General features: G+C 42.0%; 1 protein-coding gene across 1 annotated transcript in view; it reads right to left on the bottom strand.

The window, feature by feature from the left end:
- DDX10 (DEAD-box helicase 10) overlaps positions 1–7578 on the bottom strand; it is a 352575-nt gene extending 344997 nt beyond the window's left edge. Inside the window, exon 1 of the mRNA XM_053594940.1 lies at positions 7277–7578. Within this exon, the coding sequence (XP_053450915.1) occupies positions 7277–7462 (186 nt within the window). The 5' untranslated portion in view covers positions 7463–7578. The remainder of the gene's footprint in view (positions 1–7276) is intronic.
- Positions 7579–19418: the final 11840 nt, after the last annotated feature.

The raw sequence follows: 19418 nt of genomic DNA, 5'->3' as shown, positions 1-19418 counted from the left end.
GCCATCAAATACTGAAAGCTCAAATATTAAAACATATCTTAATCCCCACAAATCATTCCAGATATCACAGGAGAGAAAGCAGAATCAATGTACTAGTATTATAAGAAGGGTTTGTGCAAATAATATCCTAACCCAGCAAGGAACCTCAATTAGAAGATGATCTTCCCAACATTGAAGTTAGGTGTGGTCCGCCCTTGCACTTGTGGTGTTATTAGCTAAAAAGCTGTTTTCGCAGGAAAAGGAGTGCCCACAGGCGACCAGCAACTCTTCAACCCAGAGACGCGGCACAAGGGAGGCAGTCACCCCAACAAAATAGTGCACATCTTCCTAAACTCTGTTCATCTTAAAGAGAGGTTTAGAAAAATGAAACTGTTAAAGTTATACACCATACTCTTAAAAAAAGAGGTCAAAGAAAGAAAAGGAAATTTTGATTCTGTTGCTGCTCTTCAACAGGGGTCAGCAAACTACAGCCTACAGGCCAAATCCAATTTCCTGCCTGCTTTTGCCAAGTTTTACTACAGCATAGCTACACCACTCCTCTATGTGGCCTGCAAAGCCCAACGTCGACTACCGATCCCTTTACATAAAAAGACTGCTGACTTCGCTCCAGAAGGTTCTCAGTTACCAAGGAATACTGAGAAGCCACAGCAAGAAATGCTATGGTTCCTACAAACAAAATAACTCTTTCCAATTCCCTTTATCCCTTTTTTAGAAAAAAGAAAAAAAAAATCACTCCTCTTTCCACAATCCCCATATTCCCCCTAAAATCTGTACATTCTTCTGAACTCAGAACAGGTATTTTGGAGACTAGTCCTCAAAGACTTCCTAATGCTGGTAGAAAAGTTGGAAGAAGCAGAAGAGAGAATAGGGCAAATAATACTTAACCACTTAGTCTTCTTACAACTCTGATAATACCTATTTCTTGGTAAAGTGCATATGCCTGGAGAAAAAAAGTATAAAACTTCGTGGAATGTAATCAAGAAGAAAAGCAACCTGCCTTAAATCACTCCAGACCAGAATGTGGAGTTTCTATATAGTACAACTGGTTACAACAGAGTAACAAATCCCAGGTGCAGTCACTCAGCAGTAGGGGAAAACAGTTGCTGAACTCAAACAACAATCCCCAGTTCTCCATCAGCCCCTCCAACGTGTGCACACACACACTCCCCCAACGTGATGGCCCTCAAAACCACACAGACCTCCTGCTGCAAAAACCATAACTGATGGACTGGGTCAGCTGTCGGTCACCCCACAGATCCACATGGAAAGCCGCCTTCCCTTGGCTGCTCCCAGCCCAGGGCTGGGCTTGGCAGCTACCACAGCCTGCCCCCCACACACAACTTTTGAGCCCTCCCCCCAGACAACTTTCGAACACGGAGTACCAGCCTGGCCAATGTTTTCTGAGACGGCCACAGTCTAAGACTCTTCCTACTTGCTCCCCCTTCCATCCTCCTTTCCCTTCCTATTCTTGCTCACTTTCCTTCAGCCTTCATGGACACTGCCCCCCATACAGGTCTAGTTCACTCAGTCCCATCTCGGCATCTGCTTCTCAGAAGACTCATGACCTAAACTATACCAACAGTCTCCTGCCTGGTTTCTTAGCCTCCAAAACTTCTGCAGTTTGGATATATTCTCTATTTGCGCCCAGAAACTTCCCACTTTATCCCCAGATAAAGTCCCTGAGTACAGCTTTGTAGGATGAAAATGTCCTACGGTAACAAATTACTACCAACAGTCGCTTAAACCAACACGAATGTATTAACCTCATAGTTCTGGAGGCCATAAGTCCAAAATGGGTTTCGCTTAGCTAAAATCCAAGTGTCAGCAGAGTTGCGTTCTTTCTGGTGACTCTAGGGGTCAGTCCATTTCCTTGCCTTTTCCAAGATTCCCGTGACTGTTCACATTCCTTGGCTATTATGGCCTTCTTCCATTTAATTTAAAGTTTTTGTTTTGTTTTTTTTGAGACGTCGTCTCACTCTGTTGCCCAGGCCAGTAGTACACAGCACTCCTAACTCACAGCAGCCTCTAACTCTTCGCCCCACTTCCATCTATAAAGCCAGCAACAGAATTCACATCTTTGTCATATCACTCCCACTGACTTCTGCCTCCCTCGTCCACATTTAAGGACCCTTGTGACTACACTGGGCCCACCTGGATAATTCAGCCTAATTACCCTACTACAGGGACTGCCACTGACCATATTCACAGCTTACCTCTTGCCACTGACCATATTCACAGCTTCCAGGGGTTAGAATGCAGCCATAGTTAAGAGGCCTTTATTCTCCCTGCCACAGCCTCCAAAGTCATTTGCCATCTACTGCCAACCCTGTTTTCCAACCCCAGCTGATGCTAACTCAAGAACCTCCAAGGAGTATTTTCTCCCTTGAAGAACACCGTGCATTTTCACCTCTCATGTTGCTCTTTCCATCTAGAATGCCCTTGACAATCCTTTCCACTTGGTGAATTCATCGTTCAAAAACTAGCTCCTCCACTCCTGGCTACCATAAACTACTGACAGTTTGTTTACTAAACAAAGACATCTTCTAAGGCTGAAGTGGAGGGTCTGAAGTCCAGCCCACATTCAGCTCCCCAAGCCAAGCCCCAGGCTCAATCACCAGGAAAAAAGGGTAATATATCCAGAAGAAGGTCTTTTCTAGTCATCTGGCTAGAAAGAGCACAGTAGAGTATAACTGAGCTTTTCTCCCTAATAACACCCCATTATAACTCTACAGCATGAATTACCTATTACATATTTACTATTTACTACTACAACACTTTGTACATACTATTATAACATTTGCCAAAAAAGCATGAACCCCACCTACCTCCATCACAGTTCCCTAGGACCTGGAATGTATTTTTTTCCCAGATATATTTACATAGGCCTAAGCGAGCACAAGCTATGAAATTATTTCAAAATGTTTCTGAATCAAATTGCTCAATCTTCCACCAGTGAGTCTACTGAGCATCACTTGTGTAATAAGTTTCATGCACAAATGTACAACCTGCGGAGCCATACAGGGAGGGCCTGCACCTTGGTTACCTGGAGAATAATAAATCTACTATTCAAGTAATTGTATCCTTGTACAGTTAGTCCTGGCCATTGATTTGACACTGCATTTATTTCTTGACCAAATCTTAAGAAAATATTTATAAAATCTAAAAAAAAAAAATGCATGCATAAGGCATGGGGGGAAGTTGCTCCTTCAACGTAATAAAAAGATTAGGATTTAAATATTTGTTTAACTAGCTGGGAATGGTAGCTCATGACTATAATCCCAGCACTTTGGGAGGCCGAGGTAGTAAGATCACTTGAAACAAGGAGTTCAGGGCAGCACCTGTGGCTCAGTGAGTAGGGCTCCGGCCCCATATACCGAGGGTGGAGGGTTCGAACCTGGCCCCAGCCAAACTGAAACAAAAAAATAGCTGGGCGTTGTGGCAGGCGCCTGTAGTCCCAGCCTCTTGGGAGGCTGAGGCAGAGAATTGCCTAAGCCCAAGAGCTGGAGGTTGCGGTGACCTGTGACACCACAGCACTCTACCCAGGGCAACAAAGTAAGACTCTGTCTCTAAAAAAAAAAAAAAAAAAAGAAACAAGGAGTTCGAAACCAGCCTGGGTAACATAGCAAGACCCTCATCTTTACACCAAAAATGTAAAGCTTACGAGAGCACAGTGGTGTGTACTAGCTACGGAGGCTGAGGCACGTGCACTGTTTGAGCCCAAGGAGTTCAAGGTTACGGTGAGCTGGAGTTGGGCCACTACATTTCAACCTGGGTGACAGAGCAAGGCGATGTCTCTTAAGGAAAATCACTTTTGTTTAATAAATGCAGTGCAGTAGGGCGGCGCCTGTGGCTCAGTCGGTAAGGCGCCGGCCCCATATACCGAGGGTGGCGGGTTCAAACCCGGCCCGGGATGAACTGCAACCAAAAAATAGCTGGGCATTGTGGCGGGTGCCTATAGTCCCAGCTACTCAGGCGGCTGAGGCAAGAGAATCGCTTAAGCCCAGGAGTTGGAGGTTGCTGTGAGCTGTGTGATGCCATGGCACTCTACCGAGAGCCATAAAGTGAGACTCTGTCTCTACAAAAAAAAAAAAAAAACAACAAATGCAGTGCAGTAAAGTGTGGTGGCTTGAACCTCTGGTGTCAGACTATGGGCTAGAACTCCTTTTTCACTTACTAGCCGTTAACTTTGCTTAAATTATTTAACCTTGCTGTGCCCTTAAGTTTCCTCACCTATATAACAGGAACAATTTCATAGGGTTGTTTCTTGCGAGGATATGGCAAGTCAACATGTATCAAAGTCTGATGAGTGTTAGTGATCAGTGCTGGCATAGAGAGCAGAAAGAAAAGGTCTAGCCCAGCGGTTCTCAACCTGTTTGCAGCATTAGAAAGGTTGAGAACCACTGGTCTAGCTTAACAGCAAACAACATCGGTCAGGGGTATCCAACCTTTTTTCTTTTCTGCCACATATTGCTAGAGTAAGAGTTGTCTTGGGCCACATATTAAATACACAAACACCAATGAAAGCTGATGAGCAAAAGAAAAGGTCCGCACATACTTTTCACAATTTCCGACACCACAGATAAGCAAAGCAGTCCTCAAATAATCTGCATGTGGCCCACAGGCCGCAAGCTGGATGCTTCTAACACTGACTGAGCACCTAGTCAAGGACAAGCACTATACTGCCAAACTCTGGTCACAGCGAAATAAGTATATTACTGGTGCTGACCTAAAGAGGATCAAGGCCTGGTAGAAAAATTAATAAAGAAATTAAATAGGCTCAGCGCCCATAGCACAGTGGTTATGGTGCCAGCCACATACACCAAGGGTGGCAGGTTCGAACCCAGCCAGGGCCAGCTAAACAACTGCAACAAAAAAACAGCCATGTGTTGTGGCAGGTGCCTTAGTCCCAACTACTTGGGAGGCTGAGGCAAGAGAATCACTTAAGCGCAAGCCCTGAGGTTGCCTTGAGCTGTGACGCCACCGTACTCTACCAAGGATGACATAGTGAGACTCTGTCTCAAAAAAAAAAAAAGAAAGAAAGAAATTAAATAAAGAAGCTAATCATCACAGCCAGGTGATAAATTCTATAATAAAGGTATCAACAAAACGCTGTGCCCTGACTCTGCCTGGAGAAGTTGTGAAGAGAAGTCTGAGCTAAATCTTGAAGAACTAGCCAAGTCCTTAGGGTGGGAGGATGAGCATCCCCCCTTCCCCCCGCAAGCAGTGAAAACACCAAGTACCCGGAAGAGAAGCATAGCATGGCCTCTTGAAGACACACTGTATTTGACAATTTACTCCTAAAAAGTAACTGTGAGTCAAGGAAGGGCTCAGGAGTACATGACTGTATTTTCATCTTGGAAAGAATCATTTCAGCAGAAGTAAAGAGGATAAATTAGAAGGGTATAAGGCCAAAGGGCCAAAGCCCATCAGCCACCGGCTTCGTTAATTAATAAAGTTTTGCTGGAACACAATACCCATTCATTTAAGTATTGCTATGGCGGCTTTTGTGTAGCTCCATTCCACCCTTAAGACTACAAAACTGAAAATATTCACCAATCATTTACAGAAAGTTCAGTGACCACTGTAGTAAGCAGTAACTATTATAGTGCTCCAGGCAAGAGATGATGAGGCCTGAACTCAGACAAAGCAGTGGATAGATAAGCACTTGAGCAATTTAAGAAGGCCTGGCACAGTGGCTCACGCCTATAATCCTCTCGCACTCTGGAAAGCCGTGGTGGGTGGACTGCCTGAGCTCAGAAGTTGGAGACCAACCTGAGCAAGAGCAAGACTCCATCTCTACAAAAAAATAGCTGAGTGTTGTGGCAGGTGCCTGTAGTCCCAGCTACTTGGGAAGCTGAGGCAAAAGGATTACTCGAGCCCAAGAGTTTGAGGTTGCTGTGAGCTATGACCCCACAGCACTCTACCAAGAGTGACAAATGGAACTCTGCCTCAAAAAAAAAGAAAAAAGTCTGCTTACCTAATGGAACTAGGATGTGGTAAACTAAAAAAATGGTCCCCAACCATGTCCATGCCCTAACCCTGGAACCTGTGAATTTTACCTTACATAACAAAAGCAACTTTACAGATGTGATTAAAAATCTTAAAATCAGGACATTATCCTATTATCTGGGCAGGCCCTAAATGCATTCCCAAGTGTCCTTACAGAAGAAAGGCAGAGGTAGACTGACACAGAACAGGTGAAAGCAACATGTCCAATGCAGGCAGAGACTGGAGTTATGCAGCCACAGCCCGAGGAATGCCAGCAGCCTAGAGAGCTAGAAAAGGCCAGGAACCCTTGGAGCCGCTGGAAGGAGGATGGCCCTGCTGACACCCTGATTTTTGCTCAGACTTATTTCAGGCCTCCACAACTGTGAGAGAATAAATTTCTGTTGTCTTAAGCCACCCAGTTTGTAGTTAATTTGTTGTTACAATGGCAACCTTAATCACAGAAATGTTCACCCATTAAATCCCTGCACTAAAAGGGGGCAAAGAGGCTGAATGAAGACCAACAGACATGGGATTTAGGGGAATAGAGAAGAGGAACTGATAGAGCTAAGGGGAAAGAAAGGATCGCAAGGTCCAAGTGATAACTACAAGGATACATGTGGGAACATCCGCTACAATTTGGGAATGATACAAGACAAATGAGATCAGCACCTAGCTTTTCTACACCAATTCTTGGATGGGCACATGAAGCATATGGAGAAAATGAGATGGTCACAGGACGAAGGACGGATGATAATCTTGAGGGATGCAGTCTGACTTAAGGGATAAAAGCAACGAGATTGAAATTAGAAAGACATTGGTCTAGGTCCCATTTCCACACTACCTACCAAGTGTGAGAGGTTCAGACAAGCTTCTCAACCTCTCAGAACCTGTTTTATCCTGAGTAAAATGGGATTATTAAGATCCCTACCTCAAATCAAGTCAAATAATTAAAGCACATGGTGAGTGTTTAAAAATGTGGATATTGTATTGTCATTGGTATTACTACTGTGACTATTACTGTAACTGTTTCAGCATCAGTCTCCCTACCTCTAGGTACAACACTTCATTTCCATCCTTTCCAAAACAGAAGAGTGGCCAGGACCGTGCAGAGACTCGGGCTATGGCACTCGGTGACAACTCCCACCCCACTCCCTTCTCCAGCTCAGGGGACTAATGGCATGCTCGCCAGTGACCGGTCGCCCCCGTGCCCCCCCGAAACCGTCGCCCTGCTGGTGGCCCACCCTGCGCGCATCAGGCGCCAGCCCGCGCCCCCTCCCCAGCGTCTCACCTTCTCATAGTTCTGCATAAGGCGACTGATACCCTCGCGCTCCACCTGCCACTCGGGTTTCTTTAACTGCTTCCTCAACTGCTTCTTTTTGTTTTGCCTGTGGCTGTGTTTTTTCTTCCAGCGATTGAAGCTCCGCACTGGGTCGGGTCGGGGTCCCGAACCCCGGAAATCAGCAGTTTTGCCCATCACGGCAGCGGGCACAACCTGGATGGCACCCAGACACGCGACTCCTAAGGCCAAGCTCGCGGAACCAGCGTGGGAAAAGCGGTCGCTGGCGCATGCGCAAACACAAAGCCCGCCCCTGAGCTGTAGAAGCCGGGGTACGTGCCAATGACGCCAGGGAAAAGGTGGGCGATGATTGGACATTTGGCTTCCGCAGGGAGGAGCAGTCTCGGGAAACTGGGGTGGAACCGGCTGAGAAAGAGGACGGACTGAGCGGTTGCCGGAGCGTGCGGGCTCTTTAAAAGAACGCATGCGCAGTGGTTGTTCTTGCTGGTGATGTCACATGCCGAAGGGCTATTTCTCAGTAGCCCTGAATTGAGCTTCCCGAGTCCTTCGTGAGCGTGCGTGTACGCGCGTGCAGTCTGGGAGTAATAATTATGATCCTCGTTTCGGACATTTCTGCCTAAGGATTTCCCCTAAATCAAACAGCTAATGACTTCTGATTTGTGTCCTCCGCAGTGTACATCCCTAGGAATTAAAATTATATGCTTCTATGCCCCTCTAGAGTTTTCCCTTTCCCCTGGGTCCTTCGTACTCTAGATACAGCAGTAACGGACCTAGAACAGAGTCTAATTTAACTTGCCTTAAAGTGCTGTTACAAAGACAAAACGATAAAGTAATGAATTTCGTAATGGAAAAGGCATTTGCAAATTGGCCATTTAAGTGAATTGGCTTTCAATTAATAAGAGTTTTTTTTGCACGTTTACCTCCTAGAGCCTCCACGGGTACACACTGGATGGGGAGGTGGGAAGAGCTCAGTTATGATGGAAATTTAGGAACTGGGTTCAAATTTCACATGTGGAATGGGCCCTGAAATTCCTTTTCCAGCCCCACATATCCAGATCAATACCCCCACCTCTGTGTTCAACCCCCCCAAACATAAGATAGCTGATTAGGAAGAAGGAAGCGGGTAGGAGGTGAACTGGAGAATTTCCACGTTCCCCGAACGTGGAAATTCGGGGACACATTCCCAAATGTGGAGAGGAGATAATGGTGGAGAGGAAGGCTCAATAAGGAGCGATTATATAAGATCATATAAAAGTATATATATGCTCGGAAAATTAAAAATAGAACTACATATGATCTAGTTAGTCCACTTCTGGGTGCGTAGCCAAAAGAATTGAAAACAGTGTCTCAGGTATTTACACTTCCCTGTTCACAGCAGCACTTCACAATTGCTAAAAGGCTGAACTGATGAATGGATGAGCAAAACAGTATATACTTTGTGTGGAATATTATTCAGCCTTAAAAAAGAAGGAAATTCTGGGCAGCGCCTGTGGCTCAACAGAGTAGGGCGCCAGCCCCATATGCTGGAGGTGGCGGGTTCAAACCCAGCCCGGGCCAAAAACTGCAAAAAAAAAAAAAAAAAAAGAAGAAGAAAATTCTGACACACGCTACAACATTGGTAAACCTGGAGAACATAATGCTAAGTGAAATAAGCCAGTCACAAAGGACGAATACTACTTACTGGACGTACTTAGACTTGGCAAAATCATAAGGAAAAAAAGCAGAGCAGTGCTTGCCAGGGCTGGGGATGGGAGGAATTGGGAGTTACTGTTCTATCAGTGGAGAGTTTCAGTTTTGCAAGAAGAACAGAGTTCTGGAGATTAATGCCACTGAGATGTAAACTTAAAAATGATTTAAATAATAAATTTTATGTTAAGTGTATTTTACCACATGCATAGTTACCACATTAGTGTGTGTGTGTGTGTATTTTTTATTTGTTAACAAAGCTACAAGAGGGTTGCTCTTCCTATGGAAAGCTTTGCTCCCCCAGTTCCTGAGACAATGAGGATTGTCAAGGGAGAAAAGACATTTATTGTGGAGGATGTGTGAACCCAGAGATGGGAGGAATAGACTGCCCATCCTGACTAACTGGGTCAGGACTTTTTCTGGGGGTGAATTGACTAACGCACGAAATAAATGAGTATCATTGCATATTTGGGACTGAGTGTAGGGCACACAAGCACAGTGAGAAGTCACATTAGCACATACTTCACATGATTTAAAAATGATAGATAAGTCTCTTCCAGGGCAGAGACTTTAATAGAATAATGAGTTAGGTGGGGAACCTGCAGCTTCCAGGCCTCATATGGCCCTGCAGATTCCTGAGTGTGTGGCCCGTTGGCCCCAATCCAAACCTCACAGAACAAACTCCATTATTAAAAGGATTTGTTCTGTAAAAGTTGGATTCAGTCAAAAGGACTGACACTCAAGTATCCAGAAGGCCATGTCTAGTCCCAAGGCCTCAGGTCCCCTACTTATTTCAGCCTTGTGAACAGGTGGGATGCAGGAAGTAGGTTGTTCAGCAGGTCCGTGGGCACCATCTATGGTAGCGTGTCTCTGATCTTACCTTCTCTGAACACAGAGGCTAAGTTCAAGTCTTTGTAGTTATCTCACGGCTTTAAGGAGGTTCCCGTTTCCAGGGGAAAAAAATATTCAAAAGAGAATGTGCCAGTGCAACAGAAAGTTACAAAGTTCTGATCAGCCGATTTGCTGCCCTGGGACTTTGAAACATAATAAAACTATTAAAAGGTGTTTTTGTTGGGTGGCGCCTGTGGCTCAGTGAGTAAGGGCACCTGCCCCATATACCGAGGGTGGAGGGTTCAAACCCAGCCCCGGCTGAACTGCAACCAAAAAATAGCCGGGCGTTGTGGCGGGCGCCTGTAGTCCCAGTTGCTCAGGAGGCTGAGGCGGGAGAATCGCGGAAGCCCAAGAGCTGGAGGTTGCTGTGAGTCCTGTGACATCATGGCACCCTACCGAAGGCAGTAAAGTGAGACTCTGTCTCTACAAAAAAAAAAAATTAAAAAAAAAAAGGAGTTTTTGTTTATGGATGCACTTTCACATACACGATAATAAGGCCCTCACATGTAATTCACTTTGCAAAACCTGAAGCCCCCAGACACGTATGTATCCCAGGCAAGAACCTGGAACATTCTTCTCTAGGGAAACTGAATGCCTAAGTGAAAGACCTCAACATAATGACAATTAGGCAGCTGCCAAAAAAAAAAAAAACGGCAAATCACCATCCTCTCTGTCACTCTTCAGTGAAACTTACCAGTTAATAAGACCTCCATTCACTTATTTCTAATCAGCCTTCCTTGTGAATATGAACAAATAAACAAAAACTACCAAACACTTAAGGAAATCCTTCAACTTAAATGTTTTAAGCCAAAATTAATAAACCAATGCACAGACCAAAAGCAATCTTCAAAAAAAGTCAGTTAATATTTTTAAAAGAAAGCATTTTATCCAAGAAATAAGAACAAAGAATACCCAGAGAACAAAATAGAACTTTCAATAGAAGTTATTTTCTTTGTTATGTAAATCAAATTTTTAACGTAAAAAATAGACAACTCAAATCTTAGTCATAATTGGTAATTCAATATCACATTCCAAGTCATTAGGATTTTATAATTTTTAATAAAAATAGTTCATATCTTGAGCACATGAAATGACATCTTTACAATGGTTTCAATGTTTATTTGTTCTAATACCTTGTTTTCTATAGAAACTACCCTTAGACAGGCTTTCAGTTGTGACATTAAGGACACTAAATAGTTTTTAACACATTTTAATTTTAAAAATATATATTCTCCACTGCCAATTAATATTGACAAGGTTTCTAAAGAACTAAAAAGGATTTTGAAATGTGCCTGATAACTACTGCTACAAATATAGACCAAAATTCAGAAAAGAAGGCCATACTAAAATTTACAGGGGCAACTATAATGTTTTTAGCTCAATGTCATGCACTGATGTCCCATTGAATATTATTCATTGCTTAGTTTCAAGGAGTTCAAGGCCAGCCTGGGCAAAATAATGAAATCCTGTCTCTAAAAAAGAAGAAAAAGTCAATAATTTATTTTTTTAAAAAAATTGCTCACTATTTTTGAATATTTGAATATTTAGTGGCAGGATGGCCTCAACTGAACTTTTACATTATGAATTTTATAATGATTCAAAACTAACCTCAGTAAACGTTTGTTTCAGTTACCTTCTATGTGTGAAAATAATTCCAATTTCAAGCCTTGAAGAGTATGTGAGTTGTGAGACCTGAATCATGTAACATGCAAATACAACTTTTTTTTTCTTGTCAATGTCTTGCAGCACCAGAAAGACTTCCTTCCCTTATCGCCTTTCCTCACAAAAGGTTAAAGCAGTCATTTTTTAAATGTAGCAGACTGTAACCAGTCATCACTGAACTGTGTACTGGCCTTGTAAAAAAAAAAACGCCATAATCATTTCCAGAGCTCCTGTATTCTTTTCTGTAAATAAATCCTGTCTTACCACTGATCTGTGGTCCGTGGATTCATTCTTCAAATCACTGAGACCAAGAACCTACTGAATAGCGAAATTCCGGTATCACTAACACTCTAGGAGGCTGAGGCAAGTGGATTGCTTGAGCTCAGGAGTTCAAAACCAGCCTGAGCAAGAGGGAGACTCCAACTCCACTAAAAAATAGAAAAACTAGCTTGGTGGAAGTAGTGGAGCACACCTGTAGTCCCAGGTACTGGAGAAGCTGAGGCAACCACGGCACTCCACCCAGGGCAACGGAGTGAGACTGCCTCAAAAAATAAATAAATAGGTAGGTGCCTGTGGCTCAGAGGGTGGGGCGCCGGCCCCATATACCGAGGGTGGCGGGTTAAAACCCGGCCCCGGCCAAACTGCAGCAAAGAATAGGTGGGCCTTGTGGCGGGCGCCTGTAGTCCCAGCTGCTTGGGAGGCTAAGGCAAGAGAATTGCCTAAGCCCAGGAGTTGGAGGTTGCTGTGAGCTCTGATGCCATGGCACTCTACCAAGGATGACAGCTTGAAGCTCTGTCTCAAAAAAAATAAATAAGTAGTAAATCAAATAAAACCCCATGATCTCCAATAGACTGGGCGTTGGATTTGAGGCAGCTTCTCCTGTTCTCCTGACAAGATGTTTAAAAATTCCTTCTTCCGTGGCAATCTTTATTATCATAATAATTGGACCTTTGTATCACCAGCAACCAGATCTAGACCAAAATTCCCTTACAATTTGGAAAAACATTGTCATATCTCTGATCTCCAAATTATTAATAATAATTATTAATTAGTGAAGTTCCCAGATATTTATGAACAATATGGGACTTTATTTTCTTTTATTAATTAATTAATTTAAAAATTTTTTTTTCAGTTTTTGGCCAGGGCTGTGTTTGAACCTGCCACCTCCAGTATAAGGGGTGGGCGCCCTACTCCTTTGAGCCACAGGCGCCACCCGGGACTTTATTTTCTTGAGGGGAAATTATTTTCAGTTTGCCATTACATCTTGACCTTAAAACTGCAGTATTTCTAACTTTAGTCAGATTACATTTTCTTTTTCACCATTGCAACGTTTATACTGTTGTAAGAAACGTTTTTGGCATTTGCTTTGAAGTCAGACTTCAGTGATTTTTTTTTAATTTTTTTCTTTTTTTTTTTCCAGTTTTTGGCCAGCGCTGGGTTTGAACCTGCCACCTTCAGCACATGGGGCCAGCACCCTACTCCTTTGAGCTATAGGTGCCACCCTGACTTCAGTGATTTTTATATTGCTCTTGCTTTTGCAGAGAACCAAACGAGTGGTCATCTGCTTTCCTGATGTTGTAAGTGCAGGAGTACATGTCCCCAAACCAAAAGTTCTCTTCCCCTTACATTATTTTGGTGTTTCTTTTGTGTTTATAAGCCATCTATTAACAATTTACACCATAGCAGTCCATAGTTAGGTCAGAAACTGAGCAAAAATTTATGCTCACATATAGAAAAACTGGATCTTAGAAATACACAAATCTGACATGAGGTAATTGTTACCCGTTCTTTCTGGGGTCCATAGAGGCTATAATTAAATAACTAGGTAACATTAGCATTCTTGCTTTTTTTTAATTTTTTTTTTTAGAGGCAGAGTCTCAGTTTGCCACCCTCCTTTGTAGGGTGCTATGGTGTCACAGCTCACAGCAACCTCTAGCTCTTGGGCTTAGGCGATTCTCTTGCCTCAGCCTCTTAAGTACCTGGGACCACAGGTGCCCACCATAACCCTGGAATATTTTGTTGTTGTTGTTGCAGTTTGGCCGGGACCAGGTTCAAACCTGCCACCCTTGGTATATGGGGCCAATGCCCTACACACTGAGCCATAGGTGCGCCCAGCATTCTTGCTTTATTCAAATAATCATTGGTTTCATTCAATGCACTAGTGTTAACTATCTGGTTTTATATTTTATCCTTTAAATATAATCTCTATTCGGGCGGCGCCTGTGGCTCAGTCGGTAGGGCGCCGGCCCCATATACCGAGGGTGACGGGTTCAAACCCGGCCCTGGCCAAACTGCAACAAAAAAATAGCAGGGCTTTGTGGCGGGCGCCTGTAGTCCCAGCTACTTGGGAGGCTGAGGCAGGAGAATCACTTAAGCCCAGGAGTTGGAGGTTGCTGTGAGCTGTGTGAGGCCACGGCACTCTACTGAGGGCCATAAAGTGAGACTCTGTCTCTACAAAAAAAAAATATATATATATAATCTCTATTCCACAGCTCCAATACATTATACTTTCAAATCAGATTCCAAGTTTAATTAACATTTTGCTTTTTATTTTCTTTAAGATTTCTAAGAATATGTTATGCATGTAAATGCCAGCCTTTGTACACCTTTGCATTGTATAGCTGATTTTTTCATCCTCTGACAATTTTTAAGAAAGACAAACTCCTTCAAGGTACAATAAACAGAAACAAGTAATTTTTTAGTTTGAAAAAGTTATGTCAAAAAAAGTTTCCAAAAGCTTCTACCCTTTGACACCCATTCATAATCTATACAGAAATCAGTGAGTTTATTCTGTTTTTCTTTTTCATTTGCATTATCAAGACATTTATGTTCTATTCTTTCATATTTATCTCACTCTGTTTAGATGTAGAACTAAAATTACATTTAATAAGTGCTCATCCTTCATCTTTCTGCCAAAGTATCCCTTCATTAGAAGGAATGTGTGGGTGAAATATTCCCAGAGTCACTGCCTTTTTCAAAATGTTTTTCAGTACTTTCAATACTTGAAGGACAGCTTAGCTAGTTAGAAAGTCTTGGGTTCTTACTTTTCTCCCTTGAGTTTCTTTCTTTCTTTTTTTTTTATTAAATCATAGCTGTGTACATTAATGCAATCGTGGGGTACAATGTGCTGGTTTTATATACAATTTGAAATGTTTTCATCAAACTGTGTTTTCATCAAACACAGCCTTCACGGCATTTTTTTAGTTATTGTGTTAAGACATTTATATTCTACACCTAGTAAATTTCACAAGTACCCTTGTAAGATGCACCGTAGCTGTGGTCCCACCAATTACTCGCCCTCTACCCATCCTCTCCTATCCCCTCTTCTTCCTCTCCCCTTTCCCCTTCTTTTGGAGCTATAATTGGGCTATAGCTTTCATAAGAAAGTTCTAAATTGGTTTCATAGTAAGACTGAGTACATTGGATACTTTTTCTTCCATTCTTGAGACCCTTTGCTAAAAAGAATATTTCCAGCTCCATCCATGTAAACATGTAAGAGGTAAAGTCTCCATCTTTTTTAAGGCTGCATAATATTCCATGGTGTACATATGCCACAATTTATTGATACATTCATGGGTCGATGGGCACTTGGGCTTCTTCCATGACTTAGCAATTATGAATTGGGCTGCAATAAACACTCTGGTACATATGTCTTTGTTATAATGTGATTTTTGGTGTTCTGGATATATACCTACTAGAGGAATTGTAGGATTGAATGACAGGTATATTTTTAGATCTCTAAGTGTTCTCCAAACATCTTTCCAAAAGGAATGTATTAGTTTTCATTCCAGCAGTGTAGAAGTGTTCCCTTTTCTCCACATCCACGCCAACATCTCTGGTTTTGGGATTCTGTGACGTGCACTATTCTTACTGGAGTTAGATGATATCTCAAAGTAGTTTTGATTTGCATTTCTCTGATGATTAAGGATAATGAGCGTTTTTTCATGTGTCTGTAGGCCATGCGCCTGTCTTCTTCAGACAAGTTTCTCTTCAAGTCCCTTGCCCAGCCTGCGATGGGATCATTTGTTCTTTTCTTGCTAATACATTTGCGTTTTCTGTGGTTTCTGGTTATTAAACCTTTGTTGGAGACATAACCTGCAAATATCTTCTCCCATTCTGAGGGATGTCTACTTGCTTTACTTACTGTGTTCTTGGCTGTGCAGAAGCTTTTTAGTTTGATCAGATCCCAGTAGTGTGTTTTTGATGTTGCTTCAATTGCCTGGGGGGTCCTCCTCATTAAATATTCTCCCAGGATGATTTCTTCAAGAGTTTTCCCTATACTCTCTTCTAGTATTTTTATAGTTTCATGTCTTAAGTTTAAATCTTTAATCCAGTGAAAGTCTATCCTAGTTAATGGTGAGAGGTGTGGGTCCAGTTTCAGTCTTTTACAGGTCGCCAGCCAGTTCACCCAACACCATTTGTTAAATAGGGAATCTTTTCCCCACTGAATGTTTTAACTGGCTTGTCAAAGATCAAATAATGATAAGTAGCTGGGTTCATCTCTTGGTTCTCTATTCTTTTCCATACATTTACCTCTCTGTTTTTGTGCCAGTACCATGCTGTTTTGATTACTATCGATTTATAGTATACTATGAGGTCTGGTAGTTGATTCCTCTTGCATTGTTTTTATTTCTGAGTAATGTCTTGGCTAGTGAAGTTTTTTTCTGATTCCATATAAAACGAAGTATTATTTTTTTGAAATCTTTAAAGCGTGACAGTGGACTTCAATAGGAATTGCACTAAAATTGTATATTGCTTTGGGTAGTATGGACATTTTAACAATATTGATTCTTCCCAGCCATGAGCAGGGTATGTTTTTATATTTGTTAACATCATCAGCTATTTCTTTTCTTAGAGTTTCATAGTTCTTTTTATAGATATCTTTCACGTCCTTTGTTAAATAAACTCCCAAAGATTTCATCTTCTTTGGCACTACTGTGAATGGAATAGAGTCCTTGACTGTTTTTTCAGCTTGACTATTGTTGGCATATATAAAGACTACAGATTTATGAGTGTTGATTTTATAACCTGAGACACTGCTGTATTCCTTGATCACTTCAAAGAGTTTTGTAGTGGAATCCCTGGTATTTTCCAGATATAAAATCATATCATCTGTGAAGAATGAAAGTTTGATCTCTTCTGACCCTACATGGATACCCTTCATCACTTTTTCTTGCCTGATTGCGATGGCTAAGACTTCCATTACAATGTTAAAAAGCAGTGGAGACAGTGGGCAACCTTGTCTGGTTCCTGATCTGAGTGGAAATGATTTCAATTTAACTCCATTCAATACAATATTGGCAGTGGGTTTGCTGTAGATGGCCTCTATCAGTTTAAGAAATGTCCTTTCTATATCAATTTTCTTAAGTGTTCTGATCAAGATAGGATGCTGCTAGATATTATAAAAACCTTTCTCTGTATCAATTGCGAGAATCATATGGTCTTTGTGTTTTAATTGGTGTACGTGCTGAATTATACTTATGGATTTACGGATATTGAACCAGGCTTGAGACCCTGGAATATAACCCACTTGGTCATGGTGTATAATTTGTTTGATGTGTTCCTGGGTTCTGTTTGTTATGATCTTGTTGAATATTTTTGCATTGATATTCATTAGTAACATTGGTCTATAATTTTCTTTTCTTGTTGGGTCTTTTCTTGGTTTGAGGATCAAGGTTATGTTTGCTTCATAGAATGTGTGGGTAGTATTCCTTCTTTTTCTATATTTTGGAAAAGGTTGAGTAATATAGATACTAATTCCTCTTTAAAGGTTTGGTAGCATTGTGAGGTGAAGCCATCTGGTTCTGGGCTTTTCTTTATAGGGAGATTTTGTATGTTTGATGCTATTTCAGAACTTGATATGGGCCTGTTCAACATTTCCACTTGATTCTGGCTAAGTCTTGGGAAGTGGTGTGCTTCCAAGTATTGGTCAATTTCCTTCAGATTTTCACATTTCTGAGAATAAAGTTTTTTGTAATATTCATTAAGGATTTTTTGAATTTCTGAGGAGTCTATTGTTAGTTCATCATTACCATTTCTGCAGTTGTTAGCTGGGTCTAAGCTGCCGCCTTCGGTATATGGGCCAGCACCCTACTCCTTTGAGCCACAGGCACTGCCCTTCATCATTACCATTTCTGATTGATGAAATTAGAGAGTTTACTCTTTTTTTCATGGTTAGGTTAGCCAAAGGTTTATCTATTTTATTGACCTTTTCAGAAAACCAACTTTTTGATTTATTGATCTGTTGTATAATTCTTTCATTTTCAATTTCATTTAATTCTGCTCTAATTTTGGTTATTTCTTTTCTTCTACTGGGATTGGGCTTGGAATGTTCTTCCTTTTCCAGTTGCTTGAGATGTCCCATTAAGTAGTTAACTTCCTCTCTTTCCATTCTCTTGAGGAAGGCTTGCAGTGCTAAAAATTTCCCTCTTAGGACTGCCTTTGTGGTATCCCAGAGGTTCTGATAATTCATGTCTTCATTATTATTTTGTTAGAAAAATTTGGTAATTTCCTTCTTAATCTTGTCTATGATCCAGCTGTCATTCAGCATAGGGTTATTTAGCTTCTATGTTTTTGTATGAGTATGCAGATTCCTTTTGTTACTGAGTTCAACTTTTATTCCATGATGGTTGGAAAAGATGCAAGGAATAATTACTATTCTTTTAAATTTGCTGAGGTTAGACTTCTAACTTAAGATGTGATCAATTTTGGAGTATGTTCTGTGGGCTGATGGGAAGAATGTGTATTCAGTTTTGTTAGTATGAAATGTTCTGTAGATGTCTGTTAAATCCAAATGTTGAATGGTTAAGTTTAAATCTAAAATTTCTTTGCTTAGCTATTTATGGGAAGATCTATCCAACATTGCCAAAGGAGTGTTAAAATCTCCGACTATGACCTACCATAGAGGCAGAGCATGATGGCAGACGGGACAGATGTGTAGCCCAGCTCTCCCAAGTCATCAGGTGAGAGGAAGGGGGGTCTGGACTTTTTCCCTGCATGGATTATTGGTGTGGACAGATAGCTGGAGACGCGCAGAGAGTTGGTGGATTGCTGTATATGAGGTGTAATTTAAAACTACGGAATCTGTTGTAGAGATTTTCCCTGCTTAGCCATGCTGGCTGGTAGGCCCCTCCCTCACGGAGGACAGCAGCTTGCAATTCCTGGCAAAACCCAATTGACGAAAATTTATTCTTGAGCCGAGTTTGGTGACCCGAAAGGGGTCCTGCTCAGAGCCACAAGGGGCTGAGCAACCCAAAGGAAAATTGAAGGGAAGGGATCCCACCTGGGAAACAGACATTTTGAATTATCTGAAATGGCAGACAACTTTCCCCAGAACAACAGGAATGATTAAATAGACGAGACCATTCCTGGTGCGGAATATTGGTGTGGGCTGGCAGTTCAGGCTGTGTGGGAAACTGGCATGTGGCCGGACTCAAACGTCCAGATTCAAAAGTGAGACTCTGAGCCACAAAAACTGGGGATAAGGTCTCCGTGCACTGCAGCCGCAGGAGCCGGCAGCAGCTAAAACCAGTGGCAGCCAGCACCCTCCCCCACAGCCAATTGCAGTTGCCAGTTTACTGGAGAATGTGGGAGCAGAGTGGAAAGATTTGTGAAGTGTGGACTCTTGCACCAAGTTGGGAGGTCAGATAGGAGTACTGTCTGAAACAGAGCAGGTGAGGTTGTACAATAATTAGATAATAAACTTTTACAGAAACTCCAAAATGGCACTTTGCCACATAGGGTGGTTACCGTGGTAACAGTGTAAACTGTGAACTAGGTATAATCCTGGGAACCACTCACAGCGCCAACTGGTGTCCAGAAAGTATATTGCATTATAAATATATTCCTACAAAAGTTGATCCCTACGTCACACATATAGATGTATATTTCTACA

The sequence above is a fragment of the Nycticebus coucang genome, chromosome 6 (assembly GCF_027406575.1).
Source record: "Nycticebus coucang isolate mNycCou1 chromosome 6, mNycCou1.pri, whole genome shotgun sequence".
Lineage (NCBI taxonomy): Eukaryota > Metazoa > Chordata > Mammalia > Primates > Lorisidae > Nycticebus > Nycticebus coucang.
Note: the sequence above shows the minus strand (reverse complement) of the source record. Positions and strands in the feature narration are given on the sequence as shown.